The 25,000-nt window shown below is 32.9% G+C and overlaps 1 protein-coding gene across 5 annotated transcripts in view; it reads left to right on the top strand.

Moving 5' to 3' along the window:
- LOC137651323 (beta-1,4-glucuronyltransferase 1) overlaps positions 1–25,000 on the top strand; it is a 700,820-nt gene that overhangs the window by 222,936 nt on the left and 452,884 nt on the right. The window contains exon 1 of one of the 5 annotated variants that reach the window (XM_068384601.1): positions 22,734–22,801. The exons of the other annotated variants lie outside the window; for them this stretch is intronic. Coding sequence (XP_068240702.1) covers positions 22,778–22,801 — 24 coding nt within the window. The 5' untranslated portion in view covers positions 22,734–22,777. Of the gene's footprint in view, positions 1–22,733; positions 22,802–25,000 lie in introns of those variants that run through there. 5 annotated transcript variants of the gene reach the window in all.

Below are 25,000 nucleotides of genomic sequence, written 5' to 3'. Positions count from 1 at the left end.
TTTTTTAGACGAATAACATTTTAAAACAAATAAACATCGTGGTAATGTAGTTTTAGACATCTCTTTTGGTAAGGTTTAGACCATATATCCACACCAGGCCTCTTATACTTTTTAGTGCTTTAGGGCTGGTTTTGGCATAAAGCCAGTTTATTATATTTCGAGTACAACAACAACAACAACAACAACAATAATAATAATAATCATAATGATAATCATAATAATAATAATAATAATTATAATAATAATAATAATAATAATAATAATAATAATAATAATAATAATAATAATAATGACTTTTTTTCTAGTTTATTAAAGTTTGATATATCCTTAGAAAATAAACGTTAGCCTCAAGCCTTAAGAGGTCTCCTATCGGCCTCTTCAGGGGAAAAAGGGTCTGAACCTTAGTGCTCATAAAGCCTCAGTGTTTCAAGTTTTTTTTTTTTTTTTTTTCAATTTTTTTAAGAAAATGTAAAGGTTTTCAAGATTTTCAAGATTCAGTTCCCTTGAAATTAATGTATTTTCAATTTTTTTTTATAAAATGTAAAGGTTCTCAAGATTTTCAAGATTCAGTTCCCTTGAAAATAATGTATTTTCGTTTTTTTTTTTTTTTTTTTTTTTTTTTTTTTTAAGAAAATGTAAAGGTTCTCAAGATTTCCAAGATTCAGTTCTCTTGAAAATAATGTATTTTCATTTTTTTTTTTAAATGTAAAGGTTCTCAAGATTTTTAAGATTCAGTTCTATTGAAAATAATGTATTTTCATTTTTTTGATAAAATGTAAAGGTTCTCAAGTTTTTCAAGATTCAGTTTCATTGAAAATAATGCATTTTAAATTTTTTACAGAAAATGTAAAGGTTCTCATGATTTTCAAGATTCAGTTCTCTTGAAAATAATGTATTTCAATTTTTTCAAGAAAATGTAAAGGTTCTTTTGCTTCAATTCTCTAGAAAGAAATTATAAATTTTTTCAAGGTTTTGAGGAAATATGAAGATTTTCAAGATTCAATTCACAAGAAAATATTGTATTTTCAGGTTTTTAAGGAAATGTAAAGATTTCCAAGATTTGTGACACTGAAAAAAGTTTTTTAAAGACGATAACAAGATTCAACACTATAATTTTTTTTAAAGAAAATAAGATTTTCAAGATTCAATACACTGTAAAAAAATTTCAAGTTTATTTTTTAAAAAATATCAAGATTTTCAAGATTCAGTACTCTAGAAAACAATGTATTTTAATTTTTTTAAGAAAATGTAAAGGTTCTCAAGATTGAATTCTCAAGGGAAAAAAATCGTGTTTTCAAGTTTTTAAGGAAATATAAATATTTTCAAGATTCATTACAAAGTGAAAATAAAAATAATTTTTTTAAAGATAATATCAAGATTCAACACACTATAGTGTTTTTTTTTTTAATGAAATGTGATTTTAAAGATTCAATACACTATTTTTTTTCCAATTTGTTTTTAAGAAAATATCAAAATTGTCAATATTCATTACACTAGAAAAAAAATATATTTATCCTCATCTTTAACAACAATATACGTTTCATAATAAACTCCATGTATTGAATTGCATCTTATGTCAAGGTAATTTTTACCATGTACAGTTGGCTCAGAGGATTCTGAAACACCTCTCTCTGAGGAAGTGCACCAAACCACACCCTTACTGCTCGTCCATTAACTGTGTTTAGCCCCGCCCACTACCTCGGCCATCTCTCCATACACTATCTGTTTGGTTACTCTCCTCGAAGTAAGGATGTGACAGGGTGGACTTCTTTAGTGCCAGGTGTGGTACGGATTCCTGTGTCCAACTGTACCAGTGATAAACCCTTGATTATTAGTAATTTTTGTTTAATATTTCTCTTAAATTTTTGCTAATCTTTCAACCTTCTCTTTTAATGTCAAAATTGGGGTATATTATTATTATTATTATTATTATTATTATTATTATTATTATTATTATTATTATTATTATTATCTAAACTACAACCCTAACTGGAAAAGCAAGATGCTATCAGCCTAAGGGCTCCAACAAGGAAAAAATATCCGAGTGAGGAAAGGAAATAAGGAAATAAATAAAGTACAAGATAATTAATGAACAAATAAAATAAAATATTCTAAGAACAATGTATGGTTACATATATATATATATATATATATATATATATATATATATATATATATATATATATATATATATATATATATATATATATATATATATATATATATATATATATTTACACACAGTATATTTCTTGTTCGGTCACACCAACTCTTCCTGTCCCTCTGGTAGAGGGGAGAGGGATTAATCATACCTTGGTGACATGACGGTGCCTTTGTGTGCATATCTATTTGAATATTTAGCCGTCATTTTTGACTGGTCGCCGACACTTTGGTAGTGCCATAGCTTCTATGCCATGGTCTTCCACTGCCTTTAGTTATAGTTCTCTTGCTTGAGGGTACACTCGGGCACGCTATTCTATCTAATTTCTCTTCCTCTTGTCTTGTTAAAGTTTTTATAGTTTATATAGGAGATATTTATTTTAATGTTACTGTTCTTACACTATTTTTATTTTTCCTTGTTTCCTTTCCTCACTGGGCTATTATCCCTGCAGGAGCCCTTGGGCTTAAAGCATTGTACTTTTCCAACTAGGGGTGAAGCTTAGCAATTAATAATAATAATAATAATAATAATAATAATAATAATAATAATAATGATAATAATAATAATAATAATAATATTTCCCATAAATTACCGATAATCTTTCAACTCTCTTCTAACTAAAACAACAACAACAACAACAACAACAACAACAACACAATAATAATAATAATAATAATAATAATAATAATAATAATAATAATAATAATAATAATAATAATAATACCTATAACCGGAAAATCCCATTTTATTAGGTCTTTTTAATTTTATTTTGACAGGTGACACGAGTCTACATAAACATCCCCCCCCCCAAGTTGTGTCAATATCCCCTGCTCTTGTAATATGACGTAATATCTTGGGGACTCTGGTTTCTTTAATACCAAGTTCTTGCCTGAGAGTAATTAAAATGAATTTTTTTTTACTTGAGACCAGGAAATTTAACTTTTTCTTTTTCTTAATTTTTAATTGCTGTTTTTCCTTCTGACTATGCATTTTTGTTGACAATGTTCTTTTAATGATTTCTTTATTATTTATTATTTACGCTTTTATTTTTGACTTTTCATTTTTTTCTTCAGTTTATAGAACTTATTCATTTCTTTATTCATCTTCTCCTTCTTTAGGGACCTTTTATGAGGATGGAAATTGTAGAGAGAAGAGAGAGAGAGAGAGAGAGAGAGAGAGAGAGAGAGAGAGAGAGAGAGAGAGAGAGAGAGAGAGATTAAATTTCATAAACTGATCCTTTTTCATGCCTGAACTACATTATTTACCAAATTCTAATAATGTCAGGGGAAGCGTTCTCCACTTTTATTTTACTTTATTCATAAAATGAAAGAAATAATTTCTTCCAAAAACAACATATTTTATTAGAAATTATAAAATAACGAAAACTTGAGACAAAATTTGTAATAACATCGAAGAGTCAATACAACAGACGAATACAAAGACGAACCACTTGACAATAACCTGAGGAAGAACAATATGAATACCACGGTAATAACAGCAATGCGGAAACAAAAGGAAATGGAATAATCAAAAGGAGAAGAACAATGTCAAGAAATGAAGGGTCCGTTTTAATTACTCTCCTGACAAGGAATCTGTATTAAGGAAACCTGACGCCAAAGATATTGCGAGTCTGATCGTAAGGGAATCAAATAAATACTTATTTCCTTTTGGGTCTCATTGTGATCCACTGAGGCTTATACTGGATCGCTAGGGTGTGTTGATGGAGAGCTTTTGGTAAACAAAATGAGGTTATGAAAAGTAAAATGACATTTTCTTCAAAAACAAAATTATTTCGTAACAGAATCAAATAAATACTTATTTCCTTTTGGGTCTCATTGTGACCCACTGAGGCTTATACTGGATCGCTAGGGTGTGTTGATGGAGAGCTTTTGGTAAACAAAATGAGGTTATGAAAAGTAAAATGACACTTTCTTCAAAAACAATAATGTTTCATCAGATGGTCCTTGTGAGTTTCTGTATCAGATATGAGGATGTTGATTGTATACTTAGCTCTCTTTTATGAGCTTTCATTAGATAAAGTCATATATATTAGACTTCTAAAGGAGATATGATCTTTCCATATTTATTTAAAAATCGTCATTAAATCATATTATTGAGATAATGTTATTTTAATTACGTATTTTAATTGTTTTTTAATCTACGTTTTTTTTCGGCTTAGTTTTATACCCAATAGTAGAAATACCTTAACGTGGTAAAAGGGTTTGTATATCACCATGATTAGGAAAGTTGTACTAGTCAGGGCCACCCATACTAAGTTGGTTTGCGGTCAGCAGTCAGGCAAAAGTCTCCCACCATCACCGATCTGCAGTTGGCTAACGTCGGGATAAAACTGGTCAAAGTCTAAGCATGAATAAGGACATTTCTGAGGCTTTTATCCTGCAGTGAACTAAAATAGCTTCATTATGTTTTGTTGTTGGTGTACCCTAATTTAGTTACTATAATATAATTTTACCTTGTAGAGATAGTAATTCTAATGTTCGTCTTATGGCTGGCTTCAAAACATTAATGTATATGTAAATTATTCCTCGTTTTATATATAGTAGGGTGAGGCAATTTTGGACACCTTTTTAGAAACCTTCGTACAAAATCTATATTAATAATTTATGACCAAATACCAAACATGTTTTCAAGAGAGGGAGGTCTCATCTATGAAAATGGCTTGTTTCATAATCATCAAAAAATTAGAAATTCTCGTATTACAGTAATAAAAAAAAACATCTCAGAGGCGAGGCAATTTTGGACAGTGAGGCAATTTTGGGCAATACTTCTCCAATCACAATATCCTACTTCATGCTTTTTAGTCCTGAGTCTTCCAACTCTTCTAGTGCCTTGTGGAGGCCAGTTTAAAGTTTGGTGAACTAATGTCTCTTAGGGAGAACAAAGAGCATCCCCAAACCATCTCCATCTACCCCTCACCATGATCTCATCCACATGTGGCGCTCGAGTAATCTCTCTTAGTTTCATTTCTAATCCTGTCCTGTCATTTAACACCCAATGTTCTTCTGAGGGCTTTGTTCTCAAATCTACAAAATGAGTTTCATTAATATACCAAGATTCACGACCATACAGTAACACCGATCTCACTAAACTGATATATAACCTGATTATTATATGTAATTTTAGGCGACCTGATTTCCAAATTTGACTTAACCTAGCCATCATCTGATTTGCTTTTTTCAATCTTTCATTAAACTCAAATTCTAAAGCTCCTATATTAGATATCATAGTTCCTAAACATTTAAATAATTCTACCTCATTAATCCTTTATCCTTCCAAAGATATTTCATCTTCCATTGCATATTCCGTTCTCATCATCTGTCTTTCTTCTAATTATCTCGAGCCCAACCTCATGTGATTTTTCATGCATTCTGGTAAGCAAGCTTTCCAAGCCCTGTGGTGTTCTGCTAAATAGGACAGCGTCATGAGCATACTCTAGGTCTCCTAATTTTCTGTTACCAATCCAGTCCAATCCTTCTCCACCATCCCCAACCGATCTATGCATTACAAAATCTATGAGGATAAACAACATAGGTAACAACACATTCCCTCAGAGTACTCCACTTTTCACTGGAAATTTGTTTGATAAAATGCCACTAACATTAACTTTGCATTTTCTATGCTTATGAACAGACAATATTTGAGAGGAATCCATAATGTTGCAGGACTCTCCACAAAATTTGCTAGAGCTCATAATCAAAAGCTTTTTCATAGCCCACATATACCATCAAAAGTGGAATTTTATATTCTACATATTGCTGTACCACGTGTCTTAAATGAAAATTTGGTCAGTACAACTTCTACCTTTTCTAAATCCTGCTTGTTCATCTCTCAACTTTTCATCAATCTTTCTCTCTAGTCTCTTTAGAATGAGCATTCTATACAGTATTTTTTTATGACAGCTGACGTAAGTGTGATGCCTCTGTAATGATTGCAATCAGTCAGATCTTTTTTTGTCATTTTCACCAGCACTCCTAGTTCCCATACATAAGGCTTTGCCTCTTCACGCCACATTCTACAAAATAATCTTGTAGGTAATCTGAGAGTCACTTTCAGGCAATATCATCTCAGCAGTTATTCCTTCGTATCCAGGGGCTTTCCACCTTTTGAGTGTTTTTTTTAAGAATAGCTTCGACTTCAAACACACCTAATTCATTCATGGGCACATCAAGGTCTTCATCAGTTTCGGGCATATCAACCAAATTATTCCCTTCGTATTTCCTATTCATGACCTCACTAAAGTGTTCAATCCAACGTTATCTTTCTTCATGATCTTTTGTTATAACAGATCCATCTTTCTTTTTGATGGGTATATGCTTCTTTTTTACTGTAGAGATTTCATTAATAATTCCAAGAGCAATTTCTACATCAAAGCCACCCCCCTTAATTCATAGCTTTGTCAGCCTCATCTGCTTTCCTGTCTAAATATTCTCTCCAATCATTCCTGATATTTCTTTTGACCTCACTATCAATACTGAAATACTTGGCATGCCTTGTAATTTTCATTACTTCCTGGGACATCAATTTCTGTCTTTGTCTTCTTTTTTATTGTATCCCAAGTATCTTTTAATATCCATGGTTTTCTTCTTGTAACTGCATGTCCCAAAACTTTGCCTCTTAAAGTCTCTTAAGACTGTAAATCGATTCCTACATTCAGTAACAAAGATTTCTGTGCTCATCCCTAGAAGCTTAGTTGTATCAAACTTAGGTATTCTATCTACATTTCTGTTGGGTTCTTTCAGTTTTAATATTTGTGTGGCAATGGGGAGCTGGTGATCACTACCAATAACTGCACCTCTATAGCTTGTTACATTTCCCAGAGTCCTCCTTCTCTCTTTATCAATGGCTATGTGATCTATTTAATATTTGTAATTGCCACATGGTGAAGTCCTTGTATATTTTTGGATCCCCTTGTGCTGGAAAAGACTACCTCCAGTAACAAGATTGTTTGTTGAACAATAACTTATAAAATGTCCTCCATTTTTATTTGCCACTTCACCTAGAACCTCAACACCCATCACATTTTCTATACCTTGATTATTCCTTTCAACTTTAGCATTGAAGTCATTAATCACAATTTTCATATCTCTCTAGGTTCTCACCTATTATACTCTGCAGTTCTTCACAGTATTCATCTTTCCTTTCTTCAGGGGAATCATTTGATTCGCCTTGGAAGATGGAATCTTCGGAATCTTGAAACTTTCTGTGAAGCCTCTTTCCTTTTTGCCCTGCGGGCATGCTGTCATGCGTTTGCGGGGAGGGGAACGGGGCAATTTTAACCTGTCAAAAAAGTTTTCATTCTTTTTGCCTCTCGCGCGAGTGCGAAGGAGAGTACTGGAGTGTTGGCGCACAGGATGCTGCTGGTGCTCAGTTTCTGCTGAAGCACAATTTTTGGTGAAGGAGCAGAAAAGCGCTGGCGCGCAGGAAACCAATGCGTAGGGTGAATATACAAAGAATAGGCCAGACTATTTGGCCTCTATTTTGAGGTACCTTACCTCTAGCATTAGAGGCTCTTTGACCTTTTATTTTGAGGTGCCATACTTCCAACATCAGAGGATATTTAAGCTCTATTTTGCAGTGCCATACCTTTTATATTAAGAGCTCTATGACCTTTGTTTTGAGGTACTATAATCTTAGCATTATATGTTCTTTGATCTCTAATTTGAAGTGCTTTACCTCTAGCATTAGAGGCTCTTTAACCTCTATTTTTAGGCTCCTTACTTTTTGCATTAGAGGGCCTTTGACCTCCATTTTGAGGCTCCTTACTTTTAGCATTAGAGGCTCTTTGACCTCTATTTTGAGGCTCCTTACTTTGAGCATTAGAGGGTTTTTTACCTCTATTTTGAGGCTCCTTACGTTTAGCATTAGAGGCTCTTTTACCTCTATTTTGAGACTGCTCACTTTTAGCATTAGAGTCTCTTTGACCTCTATTTTGAGGCTCCTTACTTTTAGCATTAGAGGGTCTTTGACCTAGATTTTGAGGCTCATTACTTTTAGCATTAGAGGCTGTTTAACCTCTATTTTGAGGCTCCTTACTTAGAGCATTAGAGGGTCTTTGAACTCTATTTTGAGGCTCCTTACGTTTAGCATTAGAGGCTCTTTGACCTCTATTTAGAGACTACTCACTTTTAGCATTAGAGTTTCTTTGACCTCTATTTTGAGGCTCCTTACTTTTAGCATTAGAGGGTCTTTGATCTCCATTTTGAGGCTCCTTACGTTTAGCATTAGAGGCCCTTTGACCTCTAATTTGAGTCTCATTACTTTTAGCATTAGAGGCTCTTTGACCTCTATTTTGAGACTGCTCACTTTCAGCATTAGAGTCACTTTGACCTCTATTTTGAGGTTCCTTACTTTTAGCATTAGAGGCTCTTTGACCTCTTTTTTGAGGCTCCTTACTTTTAGCATTTGAGGGTCTTTGACCTCTATTTTGAGGCTCCTTACGTTTAGCATTAGAGGGTCTTTGACCTCTATTTTGAGGCTCCTTACTTTTAGCATTAGAGGGTCTTTGACCTCTATTTTGAGGCTCCTTACTTTTAGCATTAGATGGTCTTTGACCTCTGTTTTGATGTTACTTACTTTTAGAATTAGAGGCTCTTTGACCTCTATTTTGAGTCTCCTTACTTTTAGTATTAGAGGCTCTTTGACCTCTTATTTTCAGTGTCCTTACTTTTAGCATTAGAGGCTCTTTGACCTCTATTTTGAGACTGCTCACTTTCAGCATTAGAGTCACTTTGACCTCTATTTTGAGGTTCCTTACTTTTAGCATTAGAGGCTCTTTGACCTCTTTTTTGAGGCTCCTTACTTTTAGCATTAGAGGCTCTTTGACCTCTATTTTGAGGCTCCTTACGTTTAGCATTAGAGGGTATTTGACCTCTATCTTGAGGTTCCTTACTTTTAGCATTAGAGGCTCTTTGACCTCTATTTTAAGGCTGCTCACTTCTAGCATTAGAGTCTCTTTGACCTCTATTTTGAGGCTCTTTACTTTTAGCATTAAAGGCTCTTTGACCTCTATTTTTAGGCTCCATACTTTAAGCATTAGAAGGTCTTTGACCTCTATTTTGAGGCTCCTTACTTTTAGCATCAGAGGCTGTTTGACCTCTATTTTGAGGCTCCTTACTTTTAGTATTAGAGGCTCTTTGACCTCTATTTTGAGGCTCCTTACTTTGAGTATTAGAGGCTCTTTGACCTCTATTTTAAGGCTCCTTACTTTTAGTATTAGAGGCTCTTTGACCTCTATTTTGAGGCTCCTTACTTTGAGTATTAGAGGCTCTTTGACCTCTATTTTGAGGTTTCTTACGTTTAGCATTAGAGGGTCTTTGACCTCTGTTTTGAGGCTCTTTACTTTTAGTATTAGAGGTTCTTTGACCTCTATTTTGAGGCTCCTTACTTTTAGCATTAGAGGGTCTTTGACCTCTATTTTGAGGTTCCTTACTTTTAGCATTAGAGGCTCTTTGACCTCTATTTTGAGGTGCTATACTCTAGCATTAGAGTTTCTTTGACCTTTATTTTAATGCCCTTACCTCTAACATTAAAAGTTCTTTGACCTTTATTTTTGGGTGCTTTATTTCTAGCACTAGAGGCTCTTTGAGACCTCTGTTTTAAGGCGACTAACTGCTAGTTGTAGAGGTTATTTGACCTCAGTTTTTAGGTGACTTACCTCTATAATTAAAGGCTATTTTTTACACTTCATATAAAGGCTTTCCTTCTCTATTCTCTTCTGTCTTTTATAGTTTTTCAAGATCTTCTTTGCTTAGTTCGCCAGTCTCCTTCGAAATTTCAAGAGACAGTTCAGTACTGATTGTTCTCGGTTCGTCAGATTCCTCGGCTAAATCGATGGCTTTCATGTCTTTACCTATAAGGGTGATGGGTAAAGACATGGATGCCATTGATTTCTTGGCATACACTATACGCCATCATACTAAAGTCAACGAAGAGCAACACAATATATTTACCAATACTTCCTGATATGTTATATCTTCAATGCCGAATTTTGAAGAAACACACGTCGCTCACCGCTTTGCACTAATGCAATCCAATTATAGGGCATCGTCGCTAAACCGCAAGCAAATTATCCTTCAAGGCGCTTACATTATGATCTTCAAAGCTCGCCAACTTCGGCAGCACGTATCCAAACTATCTGTAGATGAAGGTTTTCCGAATAGCCTCCAGTTCATCCTGTAGCTGTAACAAAATTCTCAGTCAGTTACCTGTTCCGCCAGAACGCGAGCTCTGTGAGTAAAGTGAAATCTTCCTCCCTATTTTCACTGCGTAAACTTCCATAGCTACAGTACATACAGATCGTGAGGTGTTGCAAGGTATGTTTAAAAAAAAAGAAAAAGCGAGATCAGGTCTTCAGAAGTCTTTTGGAATCCGGGGCGGAGTCGTTCAGAACTGCTCCGGGAAGATTCCGTTCTGGAGTCATTCAGAACTCTATGCTAAGTCTACGGCTATTTCTTCTGAAGTCATTTGGAGAGGAGATTCAGGAAGATTTTCTTCCGAAATCGTTCAGAGATTTCTGGAATCATTCAGAATTCCATGCTAAGTCTATGGAAATTTCTTCTGAATTCTTTTTGGATATGCACGAAGATTTTCTCCCGAAGCCGTATAGGACTCGCGAAAAATTATCTTTTTTTCTCTGGTTTCAATAGGCCCTAATAATAATAACAGCAACAACAACAACAACAACAACAACAACAACAACAACAATAATGATAATGATAATAATAATAATAATAATCTCTCTCTCTCTCTCTCTCTCTCTCTCTCTCTCTCTCTCTCTCTCTCTCTCTCTCTCTCTCTCTCATTATATATATATATATATATATATATATATATATATATATATATATATAGATATATTATATGTAGCATTTAATCATAATTAATTTACGGGTATTTTTTTTCAATCATTATTATTATTATTATTATTATTATTATTATTATTATTATTATTATTATTATTATTATTATTATAATCTAAGCTATAACATTAGTTGGAAAATCTTTGCTGATCATGGCGATACGCAAACCCTTTCACCTGGGTATAGTACATATATTGTATATGATATGAATTGATATGATTACAAGCCAGATATTGCATTAAGGTGGTGATTGTGTAGTTAAACGAATGGTCATGGTGTGTACGTTTTATCTGAATGAGAGAAACGGTCCAAGGAAATGAATAGATTGATTTTATTTATTTATTTAACCAAAGTGACACCATGGTTTGTAGGGCCACAGAATTGCCAAGATTGCCTGGAATAATGATGGGTAGAGTTTAGCCTGGGATAATAAAATATGTGGAATACTAGAAAGTTCTTTTTGTTTATAGTGCAGTGTGAATGTTATTGGTATACCACTTTGCATATAGAAAGGTCGAAATATATCCATAAGAAGAACGCTCAATGTACACAATACTCGTTTTCTTATGTCTTCTTGCCCCTATGTTTTCTCTCCTTATCTCCCCTTTTAAGTGGAACCTACCTCTCAGAGTGGGGCAAAGTAAATAATTAATTTGGGCCTCTCACCTGTCTCGTACGTGTCACGTGAATCTCTCTCTCTCTCTCTCTCTCTCTCTCTCTCTCTCTCTCTCTCTCTCTCTCTCTCTCAGCTATACAAAACCATTGTAGCTGCCACCTTTACCAGCCCCTGAGACTCTCTCTCTCTCTCTCTCTCTCTCTCTCTCTCTCTCTCTCTCTCTCTCTCTCTCTCTCTCTCCATTTTATAATTCTAGTATCATGTAACGCTCTTTTCTTCTTTGTCAGACGATTTTTCACCCCTTCGATTTTTAATCAAATTATTTTTTTTTCTTTCCTTTTTATGCAGTCTTTCTCTTTCTCCTTTTATTTCTAATACTTACTCTCCAGAACAATGCTCATAGCACTGAACCGCCAACTTCCTCCATAATCATAGGTGTTTTTTTTTTTTTTTTTGGGGGGGGGGTAGGGGTGCGTTATTTATTCATTTATTTTTTTTACAAATGCGTCTTAATGTTTTTTTTTTTTGCATAGCTCTTTCTTCTTCTTCTTCTTCTTCTTCTTCTTCTATAATAAATATCACTAGTTAATGGTTATTGCTTTCGTTTAACTGGTATAATTTGTATATACCTCTGATTATATTTATTCCTAATGTTTCATCTAATCTATTAATTTACCTGAAGGGCGTGGCGAGGATATGACATCGAACCGAAAGATCTGTAAGCAATTAGAAAAATCAGACGCCTACTAGATTATCTTATTTTCGTTCAAAAAATTGCCATATTCTTGTGAAGTCTATTAGGCCATATTCTAACTCAATGTAAAGGCTGTCTAAGAAAAGATCTGTCGGTGATTTTAGCCTTTTGGAAGAGTTTTAATATTTATAGATTCTGTCAGAGCAGAGATCCAGCAATAAATTCAACGCTTCCCGAAGGCTGAAATTATCGCTGGATCTTTGCTCTGACAGAATCTATAAATATTACAACGCTTCCAAAAGGCTAAACTCACCGACAGATCTTTGCTCACACAGCCTCATTTAACGTTTACAACGCTTCCTTCTTCTTCTTCTTCTTTGTCTGCATCTTTTCCCACTTTTATGTGGGGTCGATGTTGACAAAGAAGAAGAAGAAGAAGAAGGAAGCGTTGTAACGTTAATGAGGCTATATGAGAAAAGATCTGTCGGTGATTTTAGCCTTTTGGAAGCGTTGTAATATTTATAGATTCTGTCGGAGCAGAGTTCCAGCAATAACTTCAACGCTTCCTGAAGGCTGAAATTATCGCTGGATCTTTGCTCTGACAGAATCTATAAATATTACAACTCTTCCAAAAGGCTAAAATCACCGACAGATCTTTGCTCTTACAGCCTCATTTAACGTTTACAACGCTTCCTTCTTCTTTGTCTGCATCTTTTCCCACTTTTATGTGGGGTCGATGTTGACAAAGAAGAAGAAGAAGGAAGCGTTGTAAACGTTAATGAGGCTATATGAGCAAAGATATGTCGGTGATTTTATCCTTTTGGAAGAGTTGTAATATTTATAGATTCTGTCAGAGCAAAGATCCAGCAATAAATTCAACGCTTCCTGAAAGCTGAAATTATTGTTGGATCTTTGCTCTGACAGAATCTATAAATATTACAACGACAGACCTTTGCTCATACAGTGTCATTTAACGTTTACAACGCTTCCTTCTTCTTCTTCTTTGTCTCCATCTTTTTCCACTTTTATGTGGGGTCGATGTTGACAAAGAAGAAGAAGAAGAAGAAGGAAGCGTTAATGAGGCTGTATGAGCAAAGATCTGTCGGTGATTTTAGCCTTTTGGAAGAGTTGTAATATTTATAGATTCTGTCAGAGCAAAGATCCAGCAATAAATTCAACGCTCCCTGAAGGCTGAAATTATCGCTGGATCTTTGCTATGACAGAATCTATAGATATTACAACGCTTCCAAAAGGCTAAAATCACCGACAGATCTTTGCTCATATAGCCTCATTAACGTTACAACGCTTCCTTCTTCTTCTTCTTTGTCAACATCGACCCCACATAAAAGTGGGAAAAGATGTAGACAAAGGAGAAGAAGAAGGAAGCGTTGTGAACGTTAAATGAGGCTGTATGAGCAAAGATATGTCGGTGATTTTAGCCTTTTGGAAGAGTTGTAATATTTATAGATTCTGTCAGAGCAGAGATCCAGCAATAAATTCAACGCTTCCTGAAAGCTGAAATTATCGCTGGATCTTTGCTCTGACAGAATCTATAAATATTACAACGCTTCCAAAAGGCTAAAATCACCGACAGATCTTTGCTCATACAGCCTCATTTAACGTTTACAACGCTTCCTTCTTCTTCTTCTTCTTCTTTGTCAACATCGACCCCACATAAAAGTGGGAAAAGATGTAGACAAAGGAGAAGAAGAAGGAAGCGTTGTGAACGTTAAATGAGGCTGTATGAGCAAAGATATGTCGGTGATTTTAGCCTTTTGGAAGAGTTGTAATATTTATAGATTCTGTCAGAGCAGAGATCCAGCAATAAATTCAACGCTTCCTGAAAGCTGAAATTATCGCTGGATCTTTGCTCTGACAGAATCTATAAATATTACAACGCTTCCAAAAGGCTAAAATCACCGACAGATCTTTGCTCATACAGCCTCATTTAACGTTTACAACGCTTCCTTCTTCTTCTTCTTCTTCTTTGTCAACATCGACCCCACATAAAAGTGGGAAAAGATGTAGACAAAGGAGAAGAAGAAGGAAGCGTTGTGAACGTTAATGAAGCTGTGTGAGTAAAGATCTGTCGGTGATTTTAGCCTTTTGAGAGCGTTGTAAACTTGATAGATTCTGTCAGAGCAAAGATCTAGCAATAATTTCAGCCTTCGGGAAGCGTTGTAAACGTATAAGAGGGTGTCTAAGCAAAGATTTGGTGGTAATTTAAGCCTTCTGGAAGGATTGTAAATGTTATAAATGCTGCATGAGCAAAGATCTGTTATTTATTTTAGCTTTCCTGAAGCGTTTTAAACTTTGCTGAGGCTCTGTGACCAAAGATCTGGCAGTGATTTTAGCCTTCTGGAAGGGTTGTAAATGTTATAAAGGCTATCTGAACAAAGATCTGGCAGTGATTTTAGCCATGTAAAATCGTCGTAAACTGTATAGATGTATTCTAATGTATAATTTTTCATAAATTCAATGACTCGCCTCCGTAGGCTATTTAATCTCAAGAAGACATTTTCCCAAAACTGTTTTTCTTTTTTCCTTGCTCACTCAGTTAGGGAAGGTGATGAGAGGAAGAGAACCCATTCTTTTTAACAACTCTTGGAATCTCTCTGTTAATTGTAACTGCGCCCCCCCCCCCCCGGTACGTGATGGCATCCAACTTCCTTTTCGGGAACTTTACTCTTCTCAAAGCCTTGATCCTCTAGAAGACGTTATTCATTTCTAAACGTTATTAACTCGTGTTGAGCCTTTTCTAGTTGTTATTGTTTTCTATACGTTAATGATTCAATAAATTTCTAAACTTTATTATCTCGTAACGTTGCTGATCCTTTTCAAAGCTTTAGTATTATCTAAACGTTAATGATTCTACAAACCTGTAAACATTATTATCTCGTAACGTTCTTGATTCAAAGCTTTATTATCATCCAAACGTTGAGGAATCTATAAATATCTAAACGTTATTATCTCGTAACTTTTTTTATTCTAATCTTTATTATTATCTAAACGTTAATGATTCTATAAAATTCTAAACGTTATTATCTCGTAACGCCATGGATCCTTCTCAAGGTTTTATTATTTTCTAAACGTTTATAATTCTCTGAATTTCTAAACGTTATTATCTCGTAACTTTTTTTATTCAAATCTTTATTATTATCTAAACGTTAATGATTCTATAAAATTCTAAACCTTATTATCTCGTAACGCCATGGATCCTTTTCAAAGTTTTATTATTTTCTAAACGTTTATAATTCTCTGAATTTCTAAACGTTATTATCTCGTAACTTTTTTTATTCAAATCTTTATTATTATCTAAACGTTAATGACTATAAATATCTAAACGTTATTATCTCGTAACACCGTGGCTCCTTTTAAAAGCTTTAGTTATTTTCTAATCGTTTATAATTCTCTGAATTTATAAACGTTATTATCTCGTAACGCCGTGAATCCTTTTCAAAACGTTATTATTTTCTAAACGTTATTAATTCTCTAAATGTATTTCATATCCAGAGGATATTTTGATTCATTTCAGCACCAGGTAGATGTGCTCTTACATTCGGCTTTGATCTGCACCTCATCATTTTCCTCTCGCCAAGAATAACACGTTTGTTTTTCATACCTCTAAAAATGCGTTATTTTATTCCTCTGGTGTAAATGAGAGAGAGAGAGAGAGAGAGGAGAGAGAGAGAGAGAGAGAGAGAGAGAGAGAGAGAGAGAGAGAGAGAGAGAGAGAGAATGCTTTTGGATGTCTCTAAGACTTTTTAGTCCATCCGAGGAGACTAATTTTTCTTTGAGGTAGAGAGAATTAGTTTGTTTAGAGAGATTTTATAATCTTTTCTTGACTTATTCTTGAATTCGTTGAGAGAGAGAGAGAGAGAGAGAGAGAGAGAGAGAGAGAGAGAGAGAGAGAGAGAGAGAGAGAGAGAGAGAGACAGACGCTAATAGGAATATAGGAGCGCCGTTGTCGTTTGTGATATTGAACTATTGAGAGGGATCTATATTACGATAGGCTTATTTCACTGGAAATAGGAGGGGGATAAGGGATTGAGAAGGGGGGGGGGGGGTTGAAGGATAGCTGATAAAACAGGGAGCAGAATAGAGATGAAGAAAGGCTGATCAGTGTACAGGAATGATAAAGAGAATAGGAAAGATGAAATGTGAAACAAGTAATAATAATAATAATAATAATAATTTATAATCATCATCATCATCATCATCATCATATGATGATGATGATCTGTATATCGTAATGAGTGGTATTTATAAGTACGATTTTGTAAACAATGAAAATAATTAAAAAGGGAAGAGAAATATAAAGAATATGGTTAGGAAATGTCAATCATTTACAGTAGATGGAATTAACAATATTTTGTAAAACGGAAAGGTCTCAGTAGACTAAGGGATTGTACTGAGCTGAGAGAGAAATGCAGACCACATGAATAGAGTTATCGAACATACTTTGTTTAGATTGTTTAGAGAAATAAAATCAGATCTTTTACATAAAGAGTAAGGAAACGTTTAGTCTTTAGGCTAAATGAAAAAGAATGTAAATTTTTTAGACAAAATGGAAGGTAGTTCTATTTAAAGGGTAAGATTATACGATCTTTCAGCAATGAAAAAAAATATATTTTTACACAGAATAAGATAATTTAGTGTTTAAAATGTACTCAATTGAAACGAAATAAAAGTAAATCTACACTAGGAGAAAGTGTACAGTATTTTGTGAAGATAAAAGTATATTTATACAGAGATGGGAGAGAGAGAGAGAGAGAGAATTTGAGAGGAGAGGAGATCATAGTATATGAGGAGCTCATAGACAGATCTGACTATTGACACAGGGAAGAGATTAGGGTCAATATAGAAAGAGGAATGGAATCCATCGTCTATATTTGTGAATATAAATAAATATAAAGTATAATAATAGCAGTATTAAAGTATTCGTATTAGAAAAGGGGGAATGAACGAGGTGATAGGAAACGAGGACGAAAAAGAATATCCAGAAAGGAAATATTAAATTAATACAATATTACAAAGGTAGAATTATGAAGGAATTCATACCTAAAAGATGAAGAAAGGTGTGTATTAATTCACAAACAAAAAATGAAATTAAAACACAAGAGAGTTGGTGATAATATTAGGAGAATTTCCTGGACAGAAAATTGATGAATCAGGAATTTATTAAATTGGGAAAGTTTACAGAGATTTTATGTATTTCAGAACTGAAATGAAACGACAGTTAAAGTATTCTGGCACTGATAAAAAGTATTAAAAGGAAAGTAGAACGATAGAAAATCGTGAAGAGAACTTGAGTGAACAAAGATATATAGAATATAGATAGGAAATGAAAATAGGAATGGTGGTAGAGAATTTGAGCAAAATAAGATAAGAGGAAATTTAAACTTGGAAGAGGATGAAAATATAATTTAGACACTAATAAGTGAGCGAAATTTTTAACGGAGGAAAGCGAAAGAGATATAAGAAACCTTTTTGAAGGTATTATACTTTATATATGAAAGATTTAATTTAATGCTGTTACTGTTCTGAAAAATATTCTATTTTGATTGTTCCTGAATTCTCTTGCAGTATGTTTATTTTCTTGTTTCCTTTCCTCGCTTGGTTTTTTTTCCAAATTGGAGCCCCTAGGTATATAGCATCTTGCTTTTCTAACTAGGGTTATAGCTTAGCATATAATGATAAATGATAATGATAATGATAATAATAATAATAATAATAATAATAATAATAATAATAATAATAATAATAATAATAATAGTAAATAAATAAATAAATAAATAATAATAATAATAATAATAATAATAATAATAATAATAATAATAGTAATAATAATAACATTAACAACAACAATAGTAATAATAATAATAATGATAGTAATAATAATAATAATTATTATAGTAAAAGTAAAAAATTGAAAATAGAAATAGTTGAGTAATCGTAGAAATAGAATGAAAGAAGCAGAGCAGCCTGACGTGGATAACAGTGTATAAGACCATTCGTTCCAATCAATTAGTTTTATACGCAAGTATAACCTTATCCCCTCATCCAGCGCCATTAATGGAGGTGGGCAGAGGGGAGCTTGGGCTGGGGGAGGGGGGGAGAGAGGGGGGGGGGGCTGGCTAAGGACGGGACTCTATGAGGGGAGGAGGGGTGTAGAAGGTTAAGAGATTCTATCGCCATGTTTTCAGCATCAAGCTGGGAAAAATATACTCCGTGGGTGATGCGAGGTAGAGCCTTCGTTGGAAACTCGTTTTATCACTAATAATTAAACGAGTTTTACAGGTTTTTCTTCATTATCTATAACGTGGTGATATCACCGGTGTGCCATATTAAACTAAAATTACTTCCTATTATTATTATTATTATTATTATTGTTGTTGTTGTTGTTGTTGTTGTTGTTGTTATTTATTATTATTTATTATTATCATTATTATTATTATTATTATTATTATTATTATTTTATTATTGTTTTATTATTATTTTATTACTCTTATTTTATAATTTTATTATTATCATTATTGTTATTATTATTATTATTATTTTATTATCATTTTATTATTATTATTATAATTATTATTATTATTATTATTATTATTATTATTACAACCTTAGTTGGAAAAGCATGATGCCATAAGCCCAGGGGCTCCAACGGGGAAAATATGCATTTATAATTTGTTTATTTCCATGAAATAAATTTATTTAAACGGAGGAGCATTTTATCTACTGTTACTGCGTATGATTAAATAAAATTTGAATTATTTTTCACAACTATCACATGTTCACTGATAAATATAGCCTCATATCATTTTAGGTTGATGAAATATCTTTGTTTTTTCATTTCAATTTTTATTGGAATTAATTTTTCCAATCTGATTTTAAATGTGAGAATATAAATGCGTGTATTTATAGTAGGAATTGCGTTTTGATCATAACATTTTTCTTTACTTTTTAATGCTCTGTATTTTTACGTCTTGGTGTGAGAATGAAATAGTGAGCCAAGTAAACAAGCAAATAAGAAAGCAATGACCATCTTCATCCTTCTTCTGCCACCGATGAAACTTGTAATCAGCTTGCCATATTCGAATTTCTATATTTCTTCTTCAATATTCCAAATAAGAAAACACACATCGATTTATATGAATATAAATGGAAGCAATCATGATATTTTCTCATAAGAGGTGGACTGATATGAATGAACTACCGGAGATATTTGGCGCATTGCCGATTTCAGGGGACGAGTAAGTTAACTGTGGGTATCAAATCCCGTGGAGTTTATTTTAATGATTATTTCTAAAACTTCCCTCTTTTCCGTAGTGAGGCGAGTAAGTTAACTGTGGGTGTTGAATTCCATAGAGTTTTTATTATTATTATTATTATCATTATTATTATTATTATTATTATTATTATTATTATTATTATTTGCTAAGCTACAAACCTACTTTGAAAAGCAGGATGCTATAAGGCCAGGGGCTCCAACAGGGAAAATAGCCCAGTGAGGAGAGGAAACAAGGAAAAAATAAATAATTATATTATTTATTATTTACTTAGTATTTATTATTTATAAAGGCATTCTTTTCCCCAATGTGAGACCTGGAAGAATAATGCAATGGCAGCGACCCACACATCCCGTCAAACTTTCATAGGAACAGTTAGGTCCTGTCTCAGTGAATATCTAAGAAGGCCTAAGCAAGATTTAACTTAGGATATATCCTTTCTGAGTGGGAATACCTTAACGTGGTGAAATGGTTTGTGTATCACCATGATCAGCAAAGCTGTACTAGTCAGGGACATTCATGCACTGGCCAGTATGGTGATGAAAACGGGCCAAATCCCATCCATGAATTAGGACATCTCTGAGGCCCTTGTCTTGCAATGGACTAGAAACGGATGCATTTGTTGTTCGGGTTGTCATTGCCGGTTAAGATAATTGGAAGAAATCAATTGGTGATTAAAAAACTCTAATGTTAAATAAACTGTTTGTATTAGATAAAGAAGCTAAACTATTTATCAGGTGAAGAAGCTAAACTGTTTGTATTAGATAAAGAAGCTAAACTATTTACTAGGTAAAGAAGCTAAACTGTTTGTATTAGATAAAGAAGCTAATCTATTTATTAGGTAAAGAAGCTAAACTGTTTGTATTAGATAAAGAAGCTAAACTATTTATTAGGTTAAGAAGCTAAACTGTTTGTATTAGATAAAGAAGCTAAACTATTTATTAGGTAAAGAAGCTAAACTGTTTGTATTAGATAAAGAAGCTAAACTATTTATTAGGTTTAGAAGCTAAACTGTTTGTATTAGATAAAGAAGCTAAACTATTTATTAGGTAAAGAAACTAAACTGTTTGTATTATATAAAGAAGCTAAACTATTTATTAGGTTAAGAAGCTAAACTGTTTGTATTAGATAAAGAGGCTAAACTATTTATTAGGTTAAGAAGCTAAACTGTTTGTATTAGATAAAGAAGCTAAACTATTTAATAGGTAAAGAAGCTAAACTGTTTGTATTAGATAAAGAAGCTAATCTATTTATTAAGTTAAGAAGCCAAACTGTTTGTATTAGATAAAGAAGTTAAACTATTTATTAGGTAAAGAAGCTAAACTGTTTGTATTATATAAAATAACTTAACTATTATATTAGACAAAAAACCTAAACTATTTTAATAGATAAAGAAGCTATTATATTAAGTAAAGGTAACCTGTTGTATTAAATAAAGAATCTAAAATATTATAGATAAAGATGATGAACTTTTATATTAGAAAAGCTAAACTATTATATTAGATAAATGAGCTACACTATTTTATTGCTAGAGAAGCTGATTCATATCATCATATTAAAAAGGAAGAGTTTTCGAAAAAAAAGAATGATAAAAAATGGATAATCCTTTTGGAATATAATTTGGCCTTACTCTGCAGCAAAAGTTTTATCCAATAAAGTAGTAGCTAAACTCCATTATAATCGAGCCATAAAATTCGGACTTTGATGTATATTATTGGGGTCAGTGCGCCCTAAATCCCTCTTACCATTAAAGGAGATTTAGTAAATAAGAGTGACAGGGAGTATTTCATTGAGGGTTTTGTAGATAGAATCTCATTTAGGTTTTATAATATTATGGAAGATTTAGAATTTGATTTTAAAGGTTTGAGATTTCTAAATTATGGGCTTTTGGGAAAGTGAATTTTAATTATAATTTATTTTGTCTTAAAACAATTTTTCATTAATTGTACGCTGCTGGGTAGATGTTTTATAGTCAATTGGGAAGTTTAATGTGTATATATTATATTGTAAAAGGTGTATATTCTATTTATGATATAAGAATGTTTAATATATATATATATATATATATATATATATATATATATATATATATATGTGTGTGTGTGTGTGTGTGTGTGTGTGTGTGTGTGTGTGCGTTCTTATTAAGGCATTTGTTGATCATATGTAGTCTTTTGGGATGTAAAATGCTAAATTCCAATTGCATAGTTTACTGTGTTATTTAAAGGTCTCTCATGAATGATAGAGGCAAGGGGCATAAGAGAACCCTAGAGGCTGTCTCTATATACACATGATCAGCGTCCAAGCCCCTCTCCATCAAACTAGGACCAGGTAGGGCCAGGCAATGGCTGCTGATGACTATAGGCTCCCCCATCCCAAGTCTCATGTATAGTGAGATTGCTGATAGTGCTGGAAACTACTGATCTTGAGCGTGTCTTGAGCTCATTTCCAAGAGGTTGTTAGGTAGTGATATTTTAATAGTTTAAATGGTTTTATTTTCAATATAAACTAAGATTTTCTGAAGAAAATGGAGAAAGAAAACATACATTGTTTTTAGATAGATGTGTGGTTTAATATTGAAAATTGTGTCTTTAATTATCTGTATCTTAGAATTACTGAGGGTTTACACATCTTTATCTTAGAATTACGTTGGGTTTGCCTATATTTATCTTAGAATTACTGTGAGTTTGCCTATCTTTATCTTAGAATTATTGTGGGTTTGCCTATCTTTGTCTGAGAAGTATGGTAGGTTTACCAACCGTCTTTGGTCTTAAAAGTACTGTGGTTTTTCCTATCTTTATCTTGAAATGACAATGGTTTTGCCTATCTTTATCTTAGAATGACAATGGTTTTACCCATCTTTATCTTAGAATTACAATGGTTTTACATATATTTACCTTAAAATTAGCATGTGTTTATCTATTGTTATCGTAGAATTAGGCTATTTACAATCTTCATTATGGAATTATAGTGAATATATCAATTTTTATCTTGCAAATGTGGATGATTTAATAATTTTAGAGGTATTTTAGGTTGATGAATTTTATCTTGAATTTAAGATATTATCTGTTTCTTATATGCTTTTTTCTTCAACAGGTAATTATCGGTGGTCTACTGATACTTTTGTGAAAAACTCGAATGGGGTCAAACTCGACTAATACGGTATGACACATATTTTAGTATATATTTTCATTTGTTTAAAAAGCTGTCATTGAATTTGAATTTCTTTGTCTCTTATTTTAACCTCTCACTTTACCCTATTGATTTTGATTTTTTACTAGTATTTTAAGTTCTCATTTTCATGTTTGTTTAGAATTTTTCGTTTTATTTTAATCTCTCATTTTACCCTTTTGGTTTTTAAAGTTTTTGCTTATTATTAAAAGCTCTCAGTGTACCTTATCGGTTTTGGAACTTATTTGAGGCTCTCATTTTACCATATTAGCTTTGATTTTTTGGCTCTTATTTTAAGCTCTCATTTTACGTAATTGATTTAGAGGTCTCTTTTTCTTTTTAGTATGTTATGTTTTAATTTCATCATTGTAACTATGAAACTGTTGGACATGTTTTATGTCATGTAGTTTCATGCAGTTCCCCAGAATATAAGATTTAATTTCTGATGAATTATTAAGGAAAACATTCATTTTCGAATTTTATCCTTGCATGTATTCATAAAATATCAATAGTTCATTACATCACATGAAATTGGAATTGCTCTATTCAATTACTTTAAAGTTTTTTTTTTTTTTACTTTTATGTATTTCATGAAATATAACCTTCTTATATAGTTATTGTCCATTTCATTTCATCGCTGTGAATTGTTACATCACATGAAATTGGAATTGCTCTATTCAATTAAAAAGTTTTATTCTTTTACTTTAATGGATTTCATGAAATGTTACTTTCTTATATAGTTATTGTCTATTTCATTTCATCGCTATGAATGCAAATTGATTGGACACATTTGCTTTGAAATTCTGGACTTTATATTTCATGGAATTTCAACTGTTTCTTTCCATCAAAGTATTTTCAAAACTATCTACGTTACCATTCGTTGTTTTTTGCTGTTTGTTCGAGCGTCAGATTTCATTTATTCCATTGGGTTAAAGTCAGGAACATTTAGGTCAGATTTTGCGGTATCCTCTGTCTCCTGGATCACCAAATGTTTGTTTCTTTGCTGTAACTTTGATGTTGTTAGACCGTATTCCAGAGTTTGAAATCAAATTCGCAGCTTCCAGAGTCTGTTGGTTTTAAGTGATATTGAAAGTTCAAAATACAAAATAATTATCATAGCAATATTAGGTTCTAGTTAAGGATTATGCTTCTGGGAAGATGAAGATTTTATGAGTTATGTTTTATATTGTGTCAATTTCAGAAATATTATAGCATCAGCATCGACTTGTTCAGAAATCACTAGGTTTTTGTCAGGGTAATGTACTGGAATTTAAGTAAACGTTTTCCATGGAGCCGTTTTGTTAAATGTTTAAAGGTCGTTCATAAATGGCAGAGGCAAGGGATAGTGACAATGCCCTAGAAGAACAATGGCATAGAGACTGACCAATTATATACATATGATCAGCGCACAAGCCCTCTTTCCATCCAAGTTTTTACCAGGGAGGGTCAGACAATGGCTGCTGGTGATTCAACAGGTAGATCTATAGGTTCCCCTATCTTTAGCTCATAAGGATGGGGAGGTTACAGACACTACATGAAATGACCGAGCTTTTGCGGGTTTCGAACCCCAGTTCAGCTGATCGCTAGGCAGAGACGTTTTCAATAGGCTACCACAACTCGAAATGTTAGGTCACAGGAGTAAATTATCCACCTTTTTTCCAGTATCCAATATATAGTTATTATTATTATTATTATTATTATTATTATTATTATTATTATTATTATTATTATTATTATTATTATTATTTTTATTGTTATTATTATTATTATTATTATCATCATCATTATTTACTAAGCTACAACCCTAGGTGGAAAAGCAGGATGCTATAAGCCCAGGGGCTTCAACAAACGCTATGGCACCACTTAAGACTAGAGAACAATGGTTTGATTTTGGAGTGTCCGTCTCCTAGAAGGGCTGCTTTAAAAGAAAAACAAAATTAAAAACAAAATAGATAGTGCATGTTTGCTTGGGTGGTGATGAGGAACATGAGAGATTTTGAATTATGTTGTCAGTATTAGCTAACTTGTGCAAATGTTTTATGGCCATAACCTTTGAAGATAACTGATGTTGCACTTGAAATTGTCTTTCCCTCGACTTTCACAATTACACATTCAATTATGTAGGTGAGAATCCACCTTTAAAGCTAATGCTTTCAAAGATAATGCGCTCGTGTGATACTGAATTTACTG

This window comes from Palaemon carinicauda, chromosome 12 (genome assembly GCF_036898095.1).
Source record: "Palaemon carinicauda isolate YSFRI2023 chromosome 12, ASM3689809v2, whole genome shotgun sequence".
NCBI lineage: Eukaryota > Metazoa > Arthropoda > Malacostraca > Decapoda > Palaemonidae > Palaemon > Palaemon carinicauda.
The sequence above is the reverse complement of the archived record's forward strand: the minus strand, read 5'-3'. Positions and strand labels throughout refer to the sequence as shown.